Genomic DNA, 21659 nt, shown 5'->3' with positions numbered 1-21659 from the left:
ATGGAGGAGGCCATAGGAGGGCAACAACCCAGCATCAGCACCGCTACCTCCGCCTTTGTGCAAGGAGAGACAGGAGGATCACTGCCAGAGCCCTGCAAAATGACCTCCAGCGGGCCACAAATGTGCATGTGGCTGCTCAAATGGTCAGAAACAGACTCCATGAGGGTGGTATGAGGGCCCAACGTTCACAGGTGGGGGTTGTGCTTACAGCCCAACACCTTGCAGGACGTTTGGCATTTGCCAGAGAACACCAAGATTGGCAAATTCGCCACTGGAGCCCTGTGCTCTTCACAGATGAAAGCAGGTTCACACTGAGCACATGTGACAGACGTGACAGGGTCTGGAGACACCATGGAGAACGTTCTGCTGCCTGCAACATCCTCCAGCATGACCGGTTTGGCAGTGGGTCAGTAATGGTGTGGGGTGGCATTTCTTTAGGGGGGCCGCACAGCCCTCCATGTGCTCGCCAGAGGTAGCCTGACTGCCATTAGGTACCGAGATGAGATCCTCAGACCCCTTGTGAGACCATATGCTGGTGCGTTTGGCCCTGGGTTCCTCCTAATGCAAGACAATGCTAGACATCATGTGGCTGGAGTGTGTCAGCAGTCCCTGAAAGACGAAGGCATTGATGCTGTGGACTGGCCCGCCCATTCCCTAGACCTGAATCCAATTGAGCACATCTGGGACATCATGTCTCGCTCCATCCACCAACGCCACGTTGCACCACAGACTGTCCAGGAGTTGGGGGATGCTTTAGTCCAGGTGTGGGAGGAGATCCCTCAGGAGACCATCCACCACCTCATCAGGAGCATGCCCAGGCATTGTAGGGAGGTCATACAGGCATGTGGAGGCCACACACACTACTGAGCCTCATTTTGACTTGTTTTAAGGACATTACATCAAAGTTGGATCAGCCTGTAGTGTTTTTTTCCACTTTAATTTTGAGTGTAACTCCAAATCCAGACCTCCATGGGTTGCTAAATTTGATTTCCATTGATAATTTTTGTGTGATTTTGTTGTCAGCACATTCAACTATGTAATGAATGAAGTATTTAATAAGAATATTTCATTCATTCAGATCTAGGATGTCTTATTTTTGTGTTCCCTTTATTTTTTTGAGCAGTGTATTATTATTTATATACATAAATCTATTACATTTGTTACAATTGACATTCAAGTAATAGATGTGTTATGTCTTCTGTCTTTGGAGCTTCACAAATTCAACTCTATTCATTATAAGAGACTTCATTAAATCTGCTATAATTAACCATCGTGTCTAGGTGCTCAAATCTTGCTTGGGTAAACATTTCCCAAAATTATTTAGGCATTTTTGTTTTTATAGCTCCTCTGTTTAAGTATGCCAACCTTACTGAAGATGGCCATGTCTTTATCTGCTTTGATATTGTAGATTCTTTGTGCAGAAATTGTTTTAGCTTTTCCCATTGTACAGGAGACAGGGAGACCACAGCCCCTTATATAATAATGCCAGTGACAGCGTTCCAACTAACAAACTCCAACCCAATAAACTCTGAGACAAGCATTTCCTCAAAGTTCCATTTTATGAGAATTGTCATACTGGCACATCTGGAAAAACCCGAATCTGAGAGTTCTGGGTTTTCCCTTCGCAAAATAAATTCAAGGATCCATCCCCTGCACCCATCAGTCCATCACATGGCCCAATCAAAATGTTGTTCCAACTGGAGACATTCCCTCCAGACACTCTTCTCCACTCCAGGTGCAGGGCAACTTGCCCTTGACTTTCTAAGAAAGAATGTTGTTGAGTCTTATCTTCCACCTCTCTATGAAATCCCCCCTCCCAAATTCCCAGGCACTGAATGTGGTAGCCTCAAAGCTTCCAAGTAAAACATGGCTTCCAAGGCTGACAGTCAATTGTACAATTCAAAAGATCTTCAATTGAATTTTTTTTGTTCAAATAAACATTATTTGGTGAGTCTGTCAGTTTCAATATTTTTTTAATTTTACACCAACAATTATATGCCGTGATTTTAGAAAAAGAACAAATTGTATGAATTCCCAAATCATGTTTGAGAGCAAAAACCTAACTCCTTTTATCCACTCCCAAGATATTTCTGAGATGCTGAAATTGGATTTGTTCTAGTAGCGATATATATCTTAAGTCCCAAATATCAGCTCAATATAAGAGCTTGCGGGTAATTTTAACATTAAATACATTAATATATGGAGCTCTGGAAGTTGAATAAGTGTGCTTTTTAATAAAAAAGTATTAAATTCATTCATGTCCTTTCTTTAAATAAGCTACTTTGATGAAGAAGCCAAGATCCAGTTTAAGACAAAACTACCCAAGGTAAGAAAAGGTGTTAATTTGCTTTTCTACTTACCATAATCATTTAGACCAGAAGTCTTGATTTTGATTTACTCATATAGAAAATTATTATGGGGGTAAGAGGCAAGTCTTCTTAACAGGTTATAAACCCAACGTGCAAATAGGACAATAATATTTTGTCAGTATATAACAGGGTGTTACTGTCAACTCATAAAATATTTCTATGGTCTTTTTAGAGTTGCCAACAGAAAGGGAGGGGGGAGCAGTGCGGCAGCTTGCAAACTGAAAGTGCATTCCATAAATAGTTTTTCAAAGATAGTAATTAGGTGACTGAAGTTTCTGCTGCACAAAATTCTAACTGGAGAGCATGATTGATGACTCTTGGCTATGGATTTGTCCCATTGGAGAATATGAATTACAGTACACACCCAGGGGTGGGGGGAAATCAGAGTCAAGGGTGACAATGAATGATGTGTCTCAGAGTCGGTTACACTCAGGCAGTGCCGGACATTTTAACTCCCAATAAATCCTTTTGAAGTTTTGGAAGTTTTGCTCAAGACTCATGATTTCAATGGGAGTAACTGCCGTGATCCTGACAGCTGCAATGTTTATTTAGTGCCTTAGACATCTGCACATCATAATCCTTCAGTAATCCTGGTAGATCATTAATGTCTAGACTTAATAAAAAGTTTGTTATTAGTAAGGTTTGATCCTTCTTCTCATGGCTCCATTGAGCCCAAACCACAATCTCGAACAATCGCTTCTGTGAAGGGCTTTGATCATTGCCAATAGTCTATGTTCCATTTTAAGGGCAATCAACTTCCTCCATAATATTTCTCTGTTTAATGCAAGGGTCTTCAAACTTGGCAAGTTTAAGACTTGTGGACTTCAACTCCCAGAATTCCTCAGCTAACATGATTGGAGGAGGAATTCTGGGAGTTGAAGTCCACACATCTTAAAGCTGTCAAGTTTGAAGACCCCTGGTTTAATGTTGCTATCTTCTATAAAAAGTCCTTACATCTAAAAAACATCCAAGTTACCAAGGAGCTTGCTCTTCCTGAGACCATCGTCTGTGAACTGTCCTTAAATATCACATTTCGATTCTTACTATGTTACAGAGCTCCTGATTATGACATTGTACATGTAAACAAGCTAAATTCACTACTAACATGGCCAACATCCTGCCCACACGCTTTTATCTTTCTTTGTGACTTCAATCTACCTCATATTAACTGGACCCTAAACGAATGTAAAACTGAACCCATACATGCAACCTTCTACAATGCTGTAACAAACCTGGGACTGGAACAACTAGTTACCAAAAATACTAAACTTAACAACTGCCTCGATCTCATCTTCTAAAATAGTTTGAATTCAATTTACGGAATACAAATTAAAGAACCCTTTTCCAACAGCGACCACAGCATGATTGACTTTTGTCTCAACATACGTCCACACGAAAATCAACACAACAATGTGATCCCCAATTATAACTTCAAAAACGGCAACTATGATCTTATAGACAACGATCTCTCGTCCCTTGATTGGCAATTTCTATTCACTGGATGCAGACCATGACAACATATTGGCAATTTCTATTCACTGGATGAAGACCATGACAACATATTTTTACTTGAAGTCAAAAAAGTCATCAATCTATATGTACCAATAACAACTCCCCAAACCAGAAAAAACAGATTACTCATAACTAAGGAAACTTCAATCCAAAAAGAGACCAGTTTTGCAGAAAAGCAAATCAGGTCACATTGCCAACTTCAAAAGCCAGTACAAAACTTTATGCCATCAGATAAAGACTGAATGCACCAACTATCACATTAAACAAGAGGAAAACCTTCTATGCACTAATTCCACTTTCTACAATTTAGTAAACAACAAACTGAAAGACTCAAGGTCCATCTCACCCCTGAAAGGACCTTATGGTAAAGACTGCAATGACGACACGATTAAAGCCAACCTCTTTAACACATTCTTTGGCTCAGTATTTGTAAACAGCAATGGATCATGCCCAGTATTTCCTAGTCAAACCACAGACAACTACAATGATCTAATACATATCGATTTTACAGAAGACAATGTTGAAAAAGCACTATGCAATCTAAAACCATCTCTATCTATTGGACCAGACGGAATATGTGCCTACTTCTTTAAAAAGCTATCAACTGCCATAGCAGAACCTCTAAGCATAATCTTTGAAAAATCTTTCAGGACCAGCTCCTTGCCTAACCTATGGTCACAAGCCACGGTCATTCCCATCTTCAAAAAGGGAGACCCCAGCCTAGTTGAAAATTACAGACCAATCTCCTCATGCTGCATCACCTGTAAAGTCATGGAATCAATTAACCAATCCATTATCCTCCACTTAGAGACAAACAACCTACTCTCTAATAAACAATTTGGTTTCAGAAAAAAACTATCCTGTAATCTGCAACTCTTACACTGCAAAAACATACGGACTACACAACTCGATCACAGCAAAGCAATAGATGCAAACTACATAGATTTCTGTAAAGCCTTTGATTCAGTGGTACACGACAAACTACTCCTAAGACTAAAATCCTATGGTATCTCTGGACTCCTGCATAACTGGATAGAAGCATTCCCATCAAACAGACAACAAATGGTCAAAATTGGGAGCGTCCTATCAAATTCTGTACCTGTCAACAGTGGTGTCCCCCAAGGCAGTGTTCTAGGACCAACTCTCTTCATACTCTACATAAATGACCTCTGTGATCATATTAAGAGCAACTGCGTTCTCTTCGCTGATGATGTAAAGCTATTCAACACCACAGACAATACTGCTACCCTTCAAAAAGACCTCGACTATGTATCAGAATGGTCAAACAAATGGCAACAAATAAATGCTCTGTCTTACATATTGGCAAAAAAAATCAGAAAATAAAATACAAGCTGAATAGTCAAGACCTTGTTGATGATCCAAACTCTGTCAAGGACCTTGGAATTCTCATCTCTAATGATCTAAGTGCTAGAGCCCACTGTAACTACATAGCCAAGAAGGCATTAAGAGTTGTTAACCTAATCCTACGTAGCTTTTTCTCTGGTAACATCACACTACTAACTAGAGCATACAAAACATTTGCTAGACCAATACTCGAATACAGCTCATCAGTCTGGAACCCACATTACGTATCTGATATTAACACAGTTGAGAAAGTCCAGAAATATTTCACAAGAAGAGTTCTACACTCCTGTACTTGTTGCAGAATACCGTATCCCACCAGATGTGAAATTCTAGACCTAGAAAACCTAGAACTACTCCATCTTCTGTCCAATCTAAGTATTGTATATAAAATCATACATTGCAATGTCCTACCAGTCAATGAGTACTTCAGCTTCAACCATAACAATACAAGAGCACACAATAGATACAAACTCAAGGTTAACCGCACCAAACTTGATTGCAGGAAATACGACTTCAGCAACAGAGTGGTCAATGTCTGGAACACTCTACCTGACTCTGTGGTTTCATCCCTAAACCCCAAAAACTTTAACCTTAGACTGTCTACTATTGACCTCACCCCTTTCCTAAGAGGTCTGTAGGGGGCGTGCATTAGCACACCAACGTGCCTACCATCCCTGTCCTATTGTTTCTTTTATTTTTCTTATATGTATCCATTTCATGTATTCATAAGTATGTTTATTCTTATACCTATTATCTTGTAAGCGATTGACAAATCAAATTAATTAAATAAATAAATAAAATGTGTCAAATGCTGAGCTAACATCTATAAAGGCAGAAACAGGTGGTTTTTTTTGCTCTATAATTTCTAGGTCCTTTTTATTTTATATATAAAATAAATCTGATATCATGCATGGAATATCAGGTTCTCATCACTACTGCCCCATAGTTTTGTAGAGAAGACCTTTTGATGGAACAGAAAGCTTTTCTTCACCATCACAAGTGCACAGTAGAAGCCCCCAAAGCAATGACAATGGTGTGATGAGAGGGTATGTGTATTTGCATCCTTGTTTCCTCCATATTGAGTATCCCAATCTCCAGCCTTGACACCTCCAATGGCCATGGTGAGAAGCAGCTCTTGAATTCCATAGAAAAGACAGCTGCATCTCTTGCTCACACACCACTACCACCCACACTCACATTACCACACACATACAAACCTGTGAGACTTTGTAGGGACCTCCTAATGTTGACATCTGGGAGGAGATGTCCCTTTTAGCTGCATCCAGAAGAGCCAAAAGGTTGTCTTTCCTTCCACAGCTGTAGTTGGGAACATTGGCTTCTCCAGTGGACAGCATGTCCAGCAAGGCATCTGAAGTGTCAAATGTGTTAAAATATTTGTCATGGATATTGTAGCCCAATGTGAGATTGTGGAGGAGTTGGGGATTCCTGTTGACCACTTCAAAGTTGAAAATGAAGCCTGGAATTTTTGATGCATCATAAGATAAAGTACTGTAAAAAAAAGTGTTTGTGTTATTACCACCACCAACAATAGAAACACCACAATAGGTTTTTTTCCCAATATAATCCGCTCTGTCTCCATAAGCCTACTGAGTCAATACTGATCCAAAATCAGGCACTAAAATTAGTCACCATCATCATTTACTATTTGTGATTGTCGAGAAAATGGGATGGAGATAGTCCTCCACCAGGGTTAAGAATCACAAATAAACCATTAAATTACAGCAGTACTAATTTTCATCATCACTCCAGTAAGCAGGAGCCAACTTCATTCAACCACTAAAGTAGAACCATCACAAAAAGAGGAGGCTATTTCATAAGTGATCCAGAAAAGCAACTCTAAAAGCAAACAAGTAATTCTCTATTATTATAATGATCAGGAATTGATTACAAATGAACAATTTAAAATATATGAAAATGGGTTATGCCAGGCTAACCACAACCATTTCAATCATATCTTAAACCAAACCAAGTATTCAACTGACCAATAGGATTGGATGGAGAGAGGGAAATAATCTGAACTTCTTTGAATAATTTTCTGTCCCATCTTTGGATTTGAGTCTCTTCCACATAATAAGACATGGAAATTAAACCAATTCAAGAAATTAGATCAATTCTGTAACATAAGAGCAAGGGAAATAAAAAATGGAGACAGAATTGCAAACAGAGGGAATGGATGACTTACTATTGAGACTGATGATATGGAGCCATGTTGAAAGGCAACATTATATCTGATAATTTTGTTGCAGTGACAACTATACTAATGAGATGGTCTCCTGGCCTGTAGTAGCTCCATGTTTTTTTTCCACCTTGGTTCTTGAAATACAGGAGGCACTTCATTCTAAGCTTCCCAGCGACTGGCTGGGGCACTAGCAGCAGCAGCAGAAGCAGGAGGTCCATTATTGAAGGAGCTGAATCAATTTCTTTCCTGCTATAAATAAAAACAAAAAGAGCTAGACGAATTCAAAGCACTCCCACAAGATAGACATGCAGTGGCTTTCTTGATTCAAAAAGAGAGAAACCAAGATTCATCTGTAAAGGGGAAAGTACATTGAAGAGCCTGTCCCAGAACTTTTGTCGACAGAGGCGTTTATCCTTTTCTGATAAAAGATCCCTTCCTTGTTTTTTCAGTCTGATGTTTACATCAAAAGCCATCACTGGAAAAGTAGAGGAAGTTGTTGCAAACACCAAGATGATGATAATGACAGTGAGAAGCAATTTGTCCTCTGGGGTTTCTAGACTTCTTCTAGGGCTCCATTGAGAATTACATATGGGGTATGGTTAGTCAGCATTGCAAATCTATCTGGTGGTTGAGGTGTCTAACCCATATTTTTCTCTCTTGTCAAGAAATAAGCTATCATCACTCTCCCCCAAAGTTCCTATAACTTCTACTTCCTCAACCATTTCATCCCAATTGGTAAGGATTTAGTCCAGTATGTTAAGCCTGAATTCCCCAACGAGTGTTAAGGAAAACAAACTAAACAGAATGTGTAGTATAGTCAGATAGGCAGACAGGTAAATGTGTGAGATAAGTTTGTATTTTAGTTAACACGCAGTAAAAAAACAGATACGCTTGTGCTATCAAAAATATAGTTTATTCCATTAGGAATTATAGCATAGTCAAAATAAACGGTCCATTAGTCATGTATCATTTCAATCAGTCCAGTCGGGATACTCAATTTGCAAAGTCCGTGTTGAATAGCCAATGTCAGTTCACTTACAATAAATCAGTCCGTATTATCTCTTCTCTCCGTTGGGAAATCAACACTCCTTTCTCTCCTCCGTTCCAGTAAGGAAAAACGCAGTCATCAATCCATCCAGTAATTAGGGATCATTAAGCCAGAGAGAGAGAGACCTGCAATTGACTTGCTTCTTTTATGGTGCTTTTACAACCACACCCTTAATTACATTCTTGTAGTTAAAGTTACACACACTTTAACCAACAAACCATGATAACTTATTTATTATTTTTTACCCAAACCAGTTAGGGTAAACAATGTTATCCCTAACACAGTATAGCTGTCCTTCTGGTTCCCTTGTCTACCTTTTGAATGATAAAGTTGATCTCACACTCCCTGCAAAGTTTGTTTCTCAGTTGATGTCAAGTTAGTTAATGCCCCCCATTACTACAGTGGTTTGTTTCCTGCACACCTCAGCTAACTTATTAGCAAAGAGTTCTTCTATTTCCTCCAGCTGGTTGGGTGCCCTGTAGTACATACCAACAGTAAAGTCATTTCTTTTTCCTGTAATATTTACCCAAATACTTTCAAGAAGGCTTTCATCCCTAGTATTGTATATTTCTATGAAGGTGTAATAATTCCTTACATAGGATGCAACCTCCCCACCTCCAACTCTGTTGTTTGAGTCTGTTTCTTTTGAACAAATGATTACCTTCTAGTTCTGTGCTCCAATCATGGGTTTTATCTAGTGGTCCATTTCAAAATAGTTTACCACCAGTTTGGTGGGCGTGGCTTGGTGGGCGCACTTTGTGCACGTGCACACACTTTGTGCACATGCACACACCAAACACACACTTTGCGCAGATGCATCTGACTCACCTGCTGCAATCTTGCACGCTCCCTGTCACTTCAGCAGCTGATGCATGGCAATCTGCTGTGCTGTGCAACGCAGCTGCGCTCCAAAAGCAGGGAATAAAGATCAGTATGGAAGCCCGGGCAGGCAGGAGGGCCCAACGGCAGCTCCTCAGAGAGAATTGATTCAGTCTCCACTGATCTTTGGCACTACCGGTACGCCAAAACCGGGCTGAACCAGTAGAATACCACCACTGGTTTTATCCCACCATCAACCTGTGCTATGTTTCTGGCACTGAAACATCCTAACCATTTCTACTACAGGCAGAATAGGATGGTAATTCACTAAAGGGGACAGGCAAAGCATGTTGGTATTCACCCCTATTTAAATCATGAGCCTCTAGCCAGATCTTTCAGAGCTTAAAGAAGATTTATTAGGAGTGAGCATGACAGTGCTACCTGGGTATAGCCAACTCTGAGACACATCACTCATTTCACCCTTGACCCTGGTTTTCCACCACCCCTGGGATGTATATTCTCCAATGGGACACATCCATAGCCAAGAGTTGCTCTCCAGTTATAATCTTGCACACCAGAAACTTCGGTTGCCTAGAAATTATCTATGAAAGCATTTAAGGGATGTACTACTTCCCTCTCCCTTTCTGCTGGCAACTCTTAAAAGACCAGAGAAATATTTTATGAGTTGACAAAGCAGACATGATAAAAACCTGAGAAATGCTCAGAGGTTTTGGAATCATGTGTGAGTGGACTGGCAATAATGCCACTTCCAGAAGGATGACTTACCCAACAATTTCAGTATATGGATATTTGTTGAAATGTTGTGATTTCAAGATAGCTATTATTACAGAAAAGACCCCTCCACTGAGATGGCCAGTAATGGTTTGATGGTTCTGCTCCATCCAGCTCCAGAGCGAAAAGACATTTGGTATAATGTACATAGTAGAAGCACCCCTAAAGTCCAGGTTGGTAAACAACAAGCATTTTGGAAGCATTGTAGGGGTTTCAAAATGAGTGGCAAAGGAAGGAAATTTTCAACAGAATCGTAGCTCAAGCCATAGTACTGGATTATAGTGAATGGCCATCAGTTGATTTAACCACTAGTGTATGTAGGAATGACATCAACCACTACAAACTGGAAGTCCATGAAGTTAGTTGTAATCCCACTAAAACCTCTCAGTGTTTTGATGCAGTAGGAGATAGTCTTTGGGCTTCATTTGCAAGAACCTGCCCCAATTTAGTACCCCACCTAAACCTAAACCAAGAGGCTGAGCTGGATTTCTTGATAGAGTATTTTGCTGCCCTATATCCCAGGCCACCACCGTATAAATAAAGCCCCCCCTCCTCCCAGGCTCTGTTCCTTCTCACCATCTGTCAAATTATTCTCAGCATCTGTCAAACTATCTCAGCATCTGTCAAACACTTGAGACTTTCAAGAAGAGATTGGACTGCCATTTGTCAGAAATGGTGTAGGGTCTCCCACTTGGGTGGGGCGTTGGAGTAGATGACCTACAAGGTCCCTTCCAACTCTGATTATCTGTCTAATCTGTTTAATCTGTTTAGGCCATGCATCCTCAATCTGCATGGGTTCCTCAGTAGAAGTTTTTTTCCAAAAAGTAAACATAGGCTGAGGTGTTGTTGGCATGATAATAGGTTTGTTACTATGGATTCTGGCCTTTAGGCTACTTGAAAGATTTGAGGCTGCCACATTTAGTGCCTGGGAATTTGGGAGGGTGGATTTCATAGAGAGGTAGAAGATTAGACTCAACAACATTCTTTCTCAGAGAGTCAAGGACATGTTGCCCTGCACTTGGAGAGGAGAGGAGTGGCTGGGGAATGTCTCCAGTTGGGACAATGATTTGATTGGGCCATGTGATGGACTGGTGGGTGCAGGGGACAGATCTTTGATTTTCTTTTGGGAAGGGAAAACCTGGAACTCTCAGATTCGGGGTTTCCCAGATATGCCAATATGACAACTCTAATAAAATGGAACTTTGAGGGAATGCTTGTCTCAGACTTTATAGGTTTGGAGTTGGTTAGTTGGAACGCTGACAGATAATCTATCTGCAAGCACAACTGAATTAATTCTTACATGATGTCCAGACATTCACTTTCTACTAACTTTGAAGAATCTGCTGACTCTTCATGAAATTGGTCATTTGGAGCAACTTCATTCTGCAAAGTGTGTTTTTTAAGGAGGAGCATGGAAAAGGGTTCATGTAAAGTTGGCCTAAGGCTCAAGAGCAGAGTCAAGGCCCATCTTGACAAGAGGTGATTCTAGGTGGTTTACAATCAAGAAAAAACAAGATTAAATATTCAACACCAAAATAAAAAAAAATATTAACAATAAAATTAACTTTTATAGTTTGATCACTTGCTTTCTGAGGTATTACATACACCAAATGTGCTGTATGTAAGATTTGTTTCTGTGCCCTATAAATAGACTTGAAACCACTTGAATACATTTGCAAGCTTTAAGATAATGCAAACCGTACTGGAAAAAAATAATGTAATTGATAAATTTGCCACTTGTGGAATGTTATGTAGAACAAAAGTTTCCATTGTTTAAGTATCATATGTAATCAGTGTCTTTTATTGTTTGATTACTTGCTTTCTGTTGCATCACATATTGTAAATGTATGTATCATTTGTTTCTACACCCTATAAAAAGACTTGAGCTCGCCTTTTTAATAAATGTTTTTGTTTTGCCTAAATTACCATGTGATTTGCCTGAAATACCATGTGATTTATATTTAAAGCTAGGCAAAGAAGCTCTTTTACAAAGGTAAAAGTATTTCACTTAAAAAGTTGGGGATATTGTCTTCCAAACACACTTTAATTATTTCAAGCAAAATCATTGGCCCACTCATGTATGGAGAGCAGCTGGAAACATTTTATAGGTGTGGACTGTTGGAAAATGTTGAGATTTAAAATTACTCTGCCTCACATTTCTATATTTCTTCTGGTTGTAAGCTGTTCCTTTGTATTCAGGTCTGGCCTCAGAATGATAATGTAGCACTTTGGGATGAAGATGCAGCCAAGCAGCCCAGCACTGGAGGAAAAGATGGAGAAGACCTGCACAGCCACCATATATTTCCCTTTGGTGCTCAGGTAGGTGGGCACAAAACTCACCCAGACACTGCAGAAGACCAGCATGCTGAAGGTGATCAGCTTGGCTTCGTTGAAGGCCCCAGGGAGATTCCTGGCTAGGAAAGCCACCGTGAAGCAGATGGCAGCTAAGAAGCCCATGTAACTAAGAGTGATGTAGAACATGGCAACAGACCCTTCATTACACTGCAGTATGATCATTCCAGGCTGAGAGTGGAAGTCAGAGTCAGGGAATGGGGGAGAAACACCAAGCCAGATGGAACAGATGATAATTTGGACAGCAGAACAAGAGAGGATGATGGAGTTGGCCAAGCTCTTCCCCAGCCATCTCTTCACTTGGTTTCCTGGTTTTGTAGCCAGGAAAGCCAGCACCACTGTGATTGTTTTGGCCAAGAGAGAAGAAATGGCAACTGAGAAGATGATGCTGAAAATGGTTTGCCGGAGAAGGCAGGTGGCTTTCCTTGCTTGACCAATGAAGAGAAAAGAAGTCAAGAAGCAAAGCAGGAGGGAGACCAGGAGGATGTAAGAAAGGTCCCGGTTGTTGGCTTTGACAATGGGGGTTTCTCGGTATTTAAAGAATATGACTAAAATAAAGCCTGTGGTTAGGAACAAAAGCAGGGCAAAAGAGACCAGGATGATACCCAAATATTCTTCATAAGAAAGGAAGGTTATAACTTTGAGGATACATTGGGCTCGGTCCTCAGTTGGGTATTTATCATCTGTACACTTGGTGCATTTTTCTGTATCTGAGAAAATTAAAAAAAAACTTTAATATCCATCCTTTCACCCTTCAAGCACTACCTTTCTAGGGACAACAATTAATAACAGGAACATTTTCCAAGATGCATTTCTCAACATTTTTACAGAAGCAAAACAAGAAGTATATAATTTTTTTTTTTTAAAAAAATGCTACACTTCTAATAGTCTATGAAATTGGGAGAAAAGGTAGGACTTAAATGATTTCCTATGTAGTGTGCAGATCCCTCATAGGAAGCTACATTATTAAAGTTAAATAATGAATGAATTAACCTTTCTAGTAAAACTTCCTAAGTCCTGGAAGATGGCACTTCTTAATATACTAGACTCAGAGAATGCCTATTGTATCTTGTGAAATTTCATTGGTTGTCAGAGAAAGCTAGACTTGAAAATAATCTGGAAAAGTTATTGGGAACAGTTGTAACATGGGTGTAATGAGGTGACCCATAACTGTCCCCTTGCCACCTTGTGAACCAGTGACTCCTTCTCTGCTATCCTCAAGAGAAGGTCTATATAGAATTCATTGCAACACAATAAACCTTCCAGGAGGTGGACATAAGACAATTCCTCAAGTTTCCAAGAACTCAGATGCTCCTAGCAAGGTAAACGTGGAAGGAGACATGCAAACTAAAAAGCAGAAGAGATATTTTCCCTAATAATAATGAAGCTTGCCCATTTTTTTTGCTCTTCTTCCCTTTAGATAAGGAAGGAGAAAACAGTTGAGCTTCAATCTGTCATTTAACTTGCAGTTTCCTGAAAATGCTCTGGATGTAGTTCCACAAGGCCCGCCCTTTTCTTTGGTGTCACCCACCTTCCTGAGTGGAGATGGTCCCTTCTGGACAAGGAACACAATCATAGCAGCAAACTGGCTCTCCTTCCCGAACCTGCTTGACAAATCCAGGATGACAATTTTCCACACACCTGGACTGAGGCAGAGACTAAGCAGAAAAAGAAGAAATGCCAGAGAAAAAATGTCAGGACTCACCATCCATGGAAAATGGTGGTGCAAGACATGAACATTAGCCAAATAACCTCTAGGCTTCACTTGAGCAAATATGAAATCTCTAACTATTTCACGCTGCAATAAAATATTTTTTCTAGTTAATGAAGCTGGAGAATTGAGCAAAAGATTTAAACATTAAGTGACAACCAGTGGATTCCTGTTCATGTCCATATTAACATGCATTCCCTCATTCTTTATCTATCCATGATTTTAAAGCTTGGTGATAAATTCATATTAAATTTTGGAATAAAATGTATTTTTAAAGATGTATTATTTTCTTATTCTATTAGTTTTACTAAAATATTATAAAAGTATGATGAAGAAAGAAAGCTGGGGTATATAAAATATTACAAAACTGCTCCTCTTTGAAAATAGTCAAAAATCAACTTCTAGTTAAGAAATAAAGGGGAAAAATTCATTATAAATCAGGGCTGTCAACTTTTAAGGTCACACTCTTTGTTTATTTGTATATTTATTTCTTCAGATCATATGGTTGCTAGGCTGGTGAACCTAAGCTAAAATGGACTGCCTAGTTTGGGGTCCTTACTACTCTCTGGTAGTTTTCTTGCAGACATTTCTGATGATGTTACCCTGCTTGGTAATGAAATGTTTGCAAGAAAATACATCGTCACAGCGGCATCATGTGATGTATCAGGACTAAACCATGTGTGTGCATGGCCAGCACGTGACACATCCGGCCCATGGACCAGGAGTTTAATAGCCCTGTTCTATAGGGATTTTTCTTCACACAGCTTCAGGCTTGACACCGCTGTGGGACAGGGAGTGGGGAATGTAGAGATAACTGGGATTTTGTAGCTAAAACAAAATAGTACTTTTATGAGCCAAGGATATTCCAATAGCTGGCTGGCTAGAGGAGGAGAAGAAAAGTAACCAGGCAACCAGCCAGCACCCAGATAGGACAATGTGACTTATTGTTTGGGGGAACAGGAAAATTTCACTTTTTAATGAGGTGAAAAGTCTATGCCAAGATGACATCTCCAAATAAAACTGTTCTTTGAGGAATTGACCTGCCTCGGAGTTCTGTTTGCAGTGGGTGTATTACTTGGAACCCTGACACTGAAGATCACCTTCATGAATAGCAGATAACAGATAATCAGAGTTGGAAGGGACCTTGTAGGTCATCATCCAACCCCCCGCCCAAGCAGGAGACCCTACACCATTTCTGACAAATGGTGGTCCAATCTCTTATTGAAATTCTCAAGTGATGGCACTCCCACAACTTCCGAAAGCAAAGCTGTTTCACGGGTTGATTGTTCTCACTGTCAGAAAGTTTCTCCTTATTTCCAGGTTAAATCTCTCCTTGTTTAGTTTCCATCCATTATTCATTGTCTGGCCTTCGGGTGCTTTAGAAAATAGCTTGACCCTTTCTTCTGTGTAGCAACCCCTCAAATATTGGAAGATTGCTATCCTGTCTCCCCTGGTCCTTCTCTTTACTAGATTAGCCAAGCCCAGTTCCTGTAACAGTTCTTCATATGTTTTAGTCTCCAGTCCCTTAATCATCCTGCTTGCTCTTCTCTGTACTTTTTCTAGAGTCTCAAAATCTTTTTATAGTGTGGTGCCCAAAATTGGATGCACTATTCTAGATGTGGTCTTACTAAGGTTTTATAGAGTTGTGTTAGTACCTCACTCAGCATTCTGAAGCCTCGTTAGCAGTCTAGGGAAACTGTAGGTTTTCTATTCCCCACATTCAATTCTCAGTGAAGTCATCCACCATGATAATTATGGGCTTAGCCCACTTGAAATGGATGCTAAAGCTTTGAAAACAGAGAAAAAATGCCGACATTTGACCCACCTTGTTGAGCAACTTTAGCTCTGACATAACATCTTGGTAGAACATAAGTCTCTGTCTTTTAAAAGTCCCCAATTGCAGGGTCATGGGATCCTTTTCAAGGAAAACCAACAAGCTCATGATAAGCAGATCTGCTGTTACATCTCCATTTTGGTCCATGTAGAGTTTAAAGTAGGAAAGATTGCAAAACTCATTCTTCTCCAGAAAGGGGTGAAACTAGAATGGAAACATCCAGGATTTTTAAAAGCTGAAATCTTGGCTTAACAGATAACAGATAATCAGAGTTGGAAGGGACCTTATAGGTCATCGAGTCCAACCTGCCACCCAAACAGGAGACCCTACACCATTTCTGACAAATGGCAGTCCAATCTTTTCTTGAAGGTCTCAAGTGATAGTGCTCCCACAACTTCCGAGGGCAACTTCTGTTCCATGGGTTGATTGTTCTCACTGTCAGAGAGTTTCTCCTTATTTCCAGGTTAAATATCTCCTTGTTCAGTTTCCATCCATTATTCTTTGTCTGACCTACAGGCACTTTAGAAAATAGCTTGACCCAGTGGTGAGATTCAGCCAGTTTGCACCAGTTGGGGAGAACCAGTTGTTAACTTTCTGAGCAGTTTGGTGAATTGGTTGTTGGAAGAAATCATTAGTGCAGAGAACCGGTTGTTAAATTATTTGAACCCCACCACTGGCTAGACCCCTTCCTCTCTGTGGCAGCCTCTCAAATATTGGAACACTGCTATCATGTCTCCCCTGGTCCTTCTCTTCACTAGACTAGCCAAGCACAGTTCCTGTAACTGTTCATTGTATGTTTTAGTCTCCAGTCCCCTAATCATCCTGGTTGCTCTTCTCTGCACTTTTTCTAGAGTCTCAACATCTTTTTTATAATGTAGTGAACAAAACTGGATGCAGTACTCTAGGTGTGAACTTACTAAGGCTTTATAGGTTTCTTATTCCACATGATATTTTCACATTTGATTCTTACTTGTACAACTGTCTAACTTGCAAATATAGTTATCTAAGTTCAACAAATGCTTAATTAGAAGAAAAAGTGTTACTGCTATTTTCATAAGTGAAGTAAAACAAAATTTTCAAACATATATTGACAGAATTTTACTGACAAAATATAATTGACACATTTGATCAATTACAGGGAAAATTCCAGAGCAGGTGACAAATAAAAAGGACAACAACAACAACAAAAAATAGATTGTCCATAAACTCCTAGAAAACAACAAGCTGATTACCTGCAAAACTTATGGAAAACAAACTATAAATTAACAATGGTGACTTCTTATAAAGGAAATTTATATTAAATGTTTTATAGACGGCATCTACCACCTGCTAGATTAGCTAAAATGTTTAAAAATATGTCTAGCAAATGTTGGAAATGTAACCAAAAAATGGGAACATTCTATCGTTTGTGGTGGACTTCTGTCAAAGCAAAAAAAAAAAAAATGGGTAAAGATACACAGGTGGCTAGGAAAGATGACAAGAAAACATGTAGATTATAAAGCTGAATTATTTTTATTAGATATTATTATTTATCAGGTAGTATTATTATATTATTATATATTATTTATTTTATTAGGTATAATATCAGAAAAACTTGATAAGAAAAGTATGTATTTAATAATACATATCTTAACAGCAGTGAGGATATTATTTTCGCACAATATTGGAAAAATGAAGATATACCACGAGATGAAAAAATAGTCAAGAAAACTCTAGATTGTGCAGAAATGGATAGATTGACATTGAAAACATTAGACAAAAACCTGGATCATTATTCTATGGGTCTCATAATAACAATCTGGGAGCAGCTTCTCCAACTTACAAAATCTCTCAGTTGATAAAGAAATGTATTTAATAGAAAATCAATTAAAAAAAGAATATCTGTAAATGAATGTTCTGGTTTGGGGAGATCAATACTTCAAATAACTGAAAAATGTTACTCAGAGGTTTAATATTTTCTCATTGTTATTCAGACATGGTAACATGAACTCAGTCACAAGAGAGGAGATTCTGGCTGAATGGGAGTAGCAACATCCTAGAGGGAGGAACAATTTTAGAACTGAGCTAGTAAAATAGATAAGTTCAGTCTCCCCTTCATGGAATGCCTTAATGCAAAGATAGGGCAACCATTAGTCAGGAAAGCTTTAACTGGACTTCCTGCAGACAGGAGGGGTTAGGCTAGATGGTCTCAGATTCTCCTTCAAATTTATAAAGTTAAAATTCTATGATGCTAACCACAAAACCATACATAGAGGAATTTATTTAAAAATGCATAAAACATTTTAAAATCAGAAGTGGTTAATATCAAAACGTATCTTTTGTGGTTTAGACATTTTGTGGTATGGCATTATTTCCCCAAGTGATGAGATTGGCCAAATCATTTGGCCTTTTTTTTAGTACAAGTACATTGAGAAGGTTCTCCTTCTCCTTTATATTCTTAAATGGAACTTATGCCACCTGCCACGGATGTAGCCTTGGAGTGCCCAACCTCTCATTGCCTTCCTTCCTTTTCCTTCTGGTATTGGAGGAATACGCAGCCTTCAAGGCATGGGCCAGAGTCTTAATGAAACTGTAATAATGTTCATCATTTGTGATCTGGAACTTGCTCCCTTCCTTTTGGGTTCCCAGAGGTGATTTCTGAATGCATCGTCTCCGGCCTTTGACAGAAAAGATGTGCTTTGAAAACAAACATTCAAAAGACTGATCTTCAAACTGAGGATTTAGAAATAAATAGGGTTCAAAGGCATCATCTTTTGGCTTTTCATTTTGCTGAAAACTATAATTCCAAATACTATGGATGTGTTTGAGAAGTTTGTTCTTTCTTATTTCATACATTCCTAAACCTATCATGATCCAGACTTTTCCTTCAGTGAGTCCTGGCAAACTTTCAAGGGTTAAATGGAAAGGAAGGATTCTGTCCCAAATAGGATCATATTCTGCAAAATGAACAAAGACATTGACTTGTCTCCACTTGGACATGGCTTCCCTGAAGGATTCTGTGGGTGTAGTTGTTGAGAATTGTTGTGATATAACAACACAAATTTCATTCCTGACAAGCAAAGGAGTAAAAGTTTTCATGAAATTCTCTCCTTTCTCTGTTTCTGAAGCAAAGAGACCAATCAGGGTCCATCTGAAGTGGAGGAGCAGTTGGACAATTCCCGAGTATTGAAAACCTTGTTTGAGGAATGTCCGGTGGAAAAAAGGAAACTGACTTTTTTCATTCAGAGCCTCTGAAGCAATTTCAAGACTAATCTGAAAAAGTGATAAGACTTTTCTTATCAGTAAAAGACAGTAAAAGACATAGAACATATGATTTATCAACAGTAGATAAGATTTGGATTCTTTTCATGAATCTGAAAAATTGAAATTGTCATTATTTTGTCTAAGATTATGTGGAGTTGGAGTTTGTTTTTCTGGAACGCTGACAACATGAGCTTTCACTGCTTAACTTCCAGTTGCCCAGAAGTTCCTTTTAATTGAACACAAAGCCTCCGCTCACTTCACAAGTGTGAGGTAGAAACCCCCAAAGCAATAAGGATGGTGTTATAAGAAGATTTGTCTGTTTTGGTCCTTGCTCCCTCTGTAGAAAATTCCATAGACAAGATACGCTTGGCTCTATCACTCACCCACCACCACTCTACTTAATTTACCAGGTAGAGAAATAAACATACAAACCTGTGAGACTTTGTAGGGGTTGACTAATGTTGACATCTGGATAGAGATGTCCCTTTCAGCACCATCAACCAGAGTCAACAGGTTGTCTTTCCTTCCACAGCTGTAGTTGGGAACATTGGCTTCTCCAGTAGAGAGTATATCCAGCAAGGCATCTGAGGTGCCATGTGCATTCAAATAGTTGTCATGGATGTTGTAGCCAAGTGTCAAATTGTGCAAGAGCTGGGGAGTCTTGTTGACAACTTGAATATTGAAAATAAAGTATGCTATTCTTGATCTATCATAAGGTAAACTAGTGTAAAAATGTTCATGTTAATATCACCATCATCAAGACCAATAACAAAATATTTCTTTCTATTTAATACATTATTTTTCTCCACAAGCCTATTGAATAAAGCCAATATTGATCCAAACCAGCAGCAAACAATTGTCACTCATCAAAATTTGATTTTAATGACGGTTGGTTAGATAAGATGGAGATAATTCCTGCCAGGGTTAAGTATCACAAATCCACCATAATGTGTATTTGTACCAATTTTCCTTGGCCCAGGAACCATTGCAAAATAATTCAATCATTCAAACAAAAACATCATAAATGGAATAGGATTTTTTATAAGTGACCCAGAAAAGCCATTCTAAAGATAAATGGTCTATTCCAGTGGTGGGATTAAAAAAAAATTACTACCAGTTCTGTGGGCATGGCTTGGTAGGTGTGGCATGGCTTGGTGGGTATGGCTTGATGGGGAAGGATACTGAAAAATTTCCATTCCCACCCCATTCCTGGGGGAAGGTTACTGCAAAATCCCATTTCCTCCCCATCCCACTAGCCTGCTTTCCAGCTCTGTTCTCCTGTGCAGGGCAACAAAAGAAGACCCAGCCAATCAGCTGGGATTCAGGAGGCAGAGAATAGATGGGGGCAGGCCAATCAGAGATGGTATTTGCCAGTTCTCTAAATTACTCAATATTTCTGCTCTTGGTTCTCCAGAACTGGTCAGAATCTGCTGAATACCACCTCTGATCTATTCCTATAAGAATTGGGAAGTGAGTGGGTTAGAAATCTATGGAAACAAAAGGCATGGATTCAGGATTGGAAGAGAGAGGAAAATAATGTGGACTTCTTTCATGTTTTCTTTCTGCCCCATTTGGGGATTTGAGTCTCTTCCACAAAATAAGATAAAGGGGAGAAATCATGGAAATCAAAAAGATTCATGAAAATGGACAGGAGGAAATGAAATTAGAAGAAATGAAAAAAAGTGTTGGAGCTCCAGATGGAGAGAATTCATACATTCATCACACTGTATGACTTACAAGTCAGACTGGTTATTAGGAGCTTTGTCGAAAAGCAATATTGTATGTGATATTTCTGTTCCAGTGGTGATGATACTAATGAGATGGTCTCCTGGTCTGTAATAGCTCCATGGTTTTTCTCCATCCTGATGTTCCAAATTCAGTGGGCACTTGATTCTAAGATTCCCAGAGATTGGAAGAGACACTAGCAGCCTCAGGAATACAAGGAGGAAATCCATAATACATAGAGATGAATCAATCCCTTTGCTTTTTCTGAATAAGAACAAGAAACATTAGAAGAATCTAAATGATTCTCAGGAGATGAAAATGCTGGTGGCTTTCCTGAATGGGACAGAGACAAACCAAGCTTTATCTGGAAAGGATCGAAAGTACATTCAAGAGCACAGCTCCTACCAGTCCCAAAACATGTTGCAAAGAGAGGGTTATTGTAGCATTTAACCTTTTCTGACACAAGATCCCTTCCGTATTGCTTCAGTCTGGTGTTTACATCGAAACAATCACTGGATTAGTAGCAGAAGATAGCTCAAAGACCAGGTTGATGAAACTTCTCTTCTGGGAATCCTGAACTTCTTCAAGGGCTCCATTTGCAGAGGAGTAACTTTAGAAAAATATGATATAGAAAAATCACAGATATCCCCTGGGGGCACTGTTCTGTAGTGACTGTGTTCCTTCTTGTC

At 39.3% G+C, this 21659-nt stretch overlaps 2 protein-coding genes across 2 annotated transcripts in view; both read right to left on the bottom strand.

Moving 5' to 3' along the window:
- LOC113429985 (vomeronasal type-2 receptor 26-like) overlaps positions 1 to 21200 on the bottom strand; it is an 87250-nt gene extending 66050 nt beyond the window's left edge. The window contains exons 1-5 of the mRNA XM_087949096.1: positions 20983 to 21200; positions 19678 to 19966; positions 18460 to 19254; positions 15994 to 16206; positions 13989 to 14115 (exon numbers count right to left, since the gene is read on the bottom strand). Coding sequence (XP_087805222.1) covers positions 13989 to 14115; positions 15994 to 16206; positions 18460 to 19254; positions 19678 to 19966; positions 20983 to 21200 — 1642 coding nt within the window. The remainder of the gene's footprint in view (positions 1 to 13988; positions 14116 to 15993; positions 16207 to 18459; positions 19255 to 19677; positions 19967 to 20982) is intronic.
- LOC148128438 (vomeronasal type-2 receptor 26-like) lies at positions 12257 to 13625 on the bottom strand. The gene is made up of 2 exons (XM_087949095.1): positions 13603 to 13625; positions 12257 to 13187 (listed from the first exon to the last, which is right to left on the bottom strand). The coding sequence occupies exons 1-2, from the start codon at positions 13623 to 13625 to the stop codon at positions 12257 to 12259; spliced, it is 954 nt and encodes a 317-aa protein (XP_087805221.1).
- Positions 21201 to 21659: the final 459 nt, after the last annotated feature.

Source organism: Notechis scutatus, unplaced genomic scaffold (assembly GCF_049901735.1).
Source record: "Notechis scutatus isolate UNSWTSFEM ecotype Mainland unplaced genomic scaffold, rNotScu1.2 NSCUSCF77, whole genome shotgun sequence".
In the NCBI taxonomy this organism is placed as follows: domain Eukaryota; kingdom Metazoa; phylum Chordata; class Lepidosauria; order Squamata; family Elapidae; genus Notechis; species Notechis scutatus.
Note: the sequence above shows the minus strand (reverse complement) of the source record. Positions and strands in the feature narration are given on the sequence as shown.

Excerpts from the sequence above, each read along its gene's own strand:
- LOC148128438 (XM_087949095.1), bottom strand. The coding sequence starts at position 13,625 with ATGGGTCACCTCATTACACCCAT. Across the intron at positions 13,188-13,602 it reads GGTCACCTCATTACACCCAT|TTTTTTTTTAATTTTCTCAG; the intron begins GTTACAACTGTT and ends TGGATATTAAAG.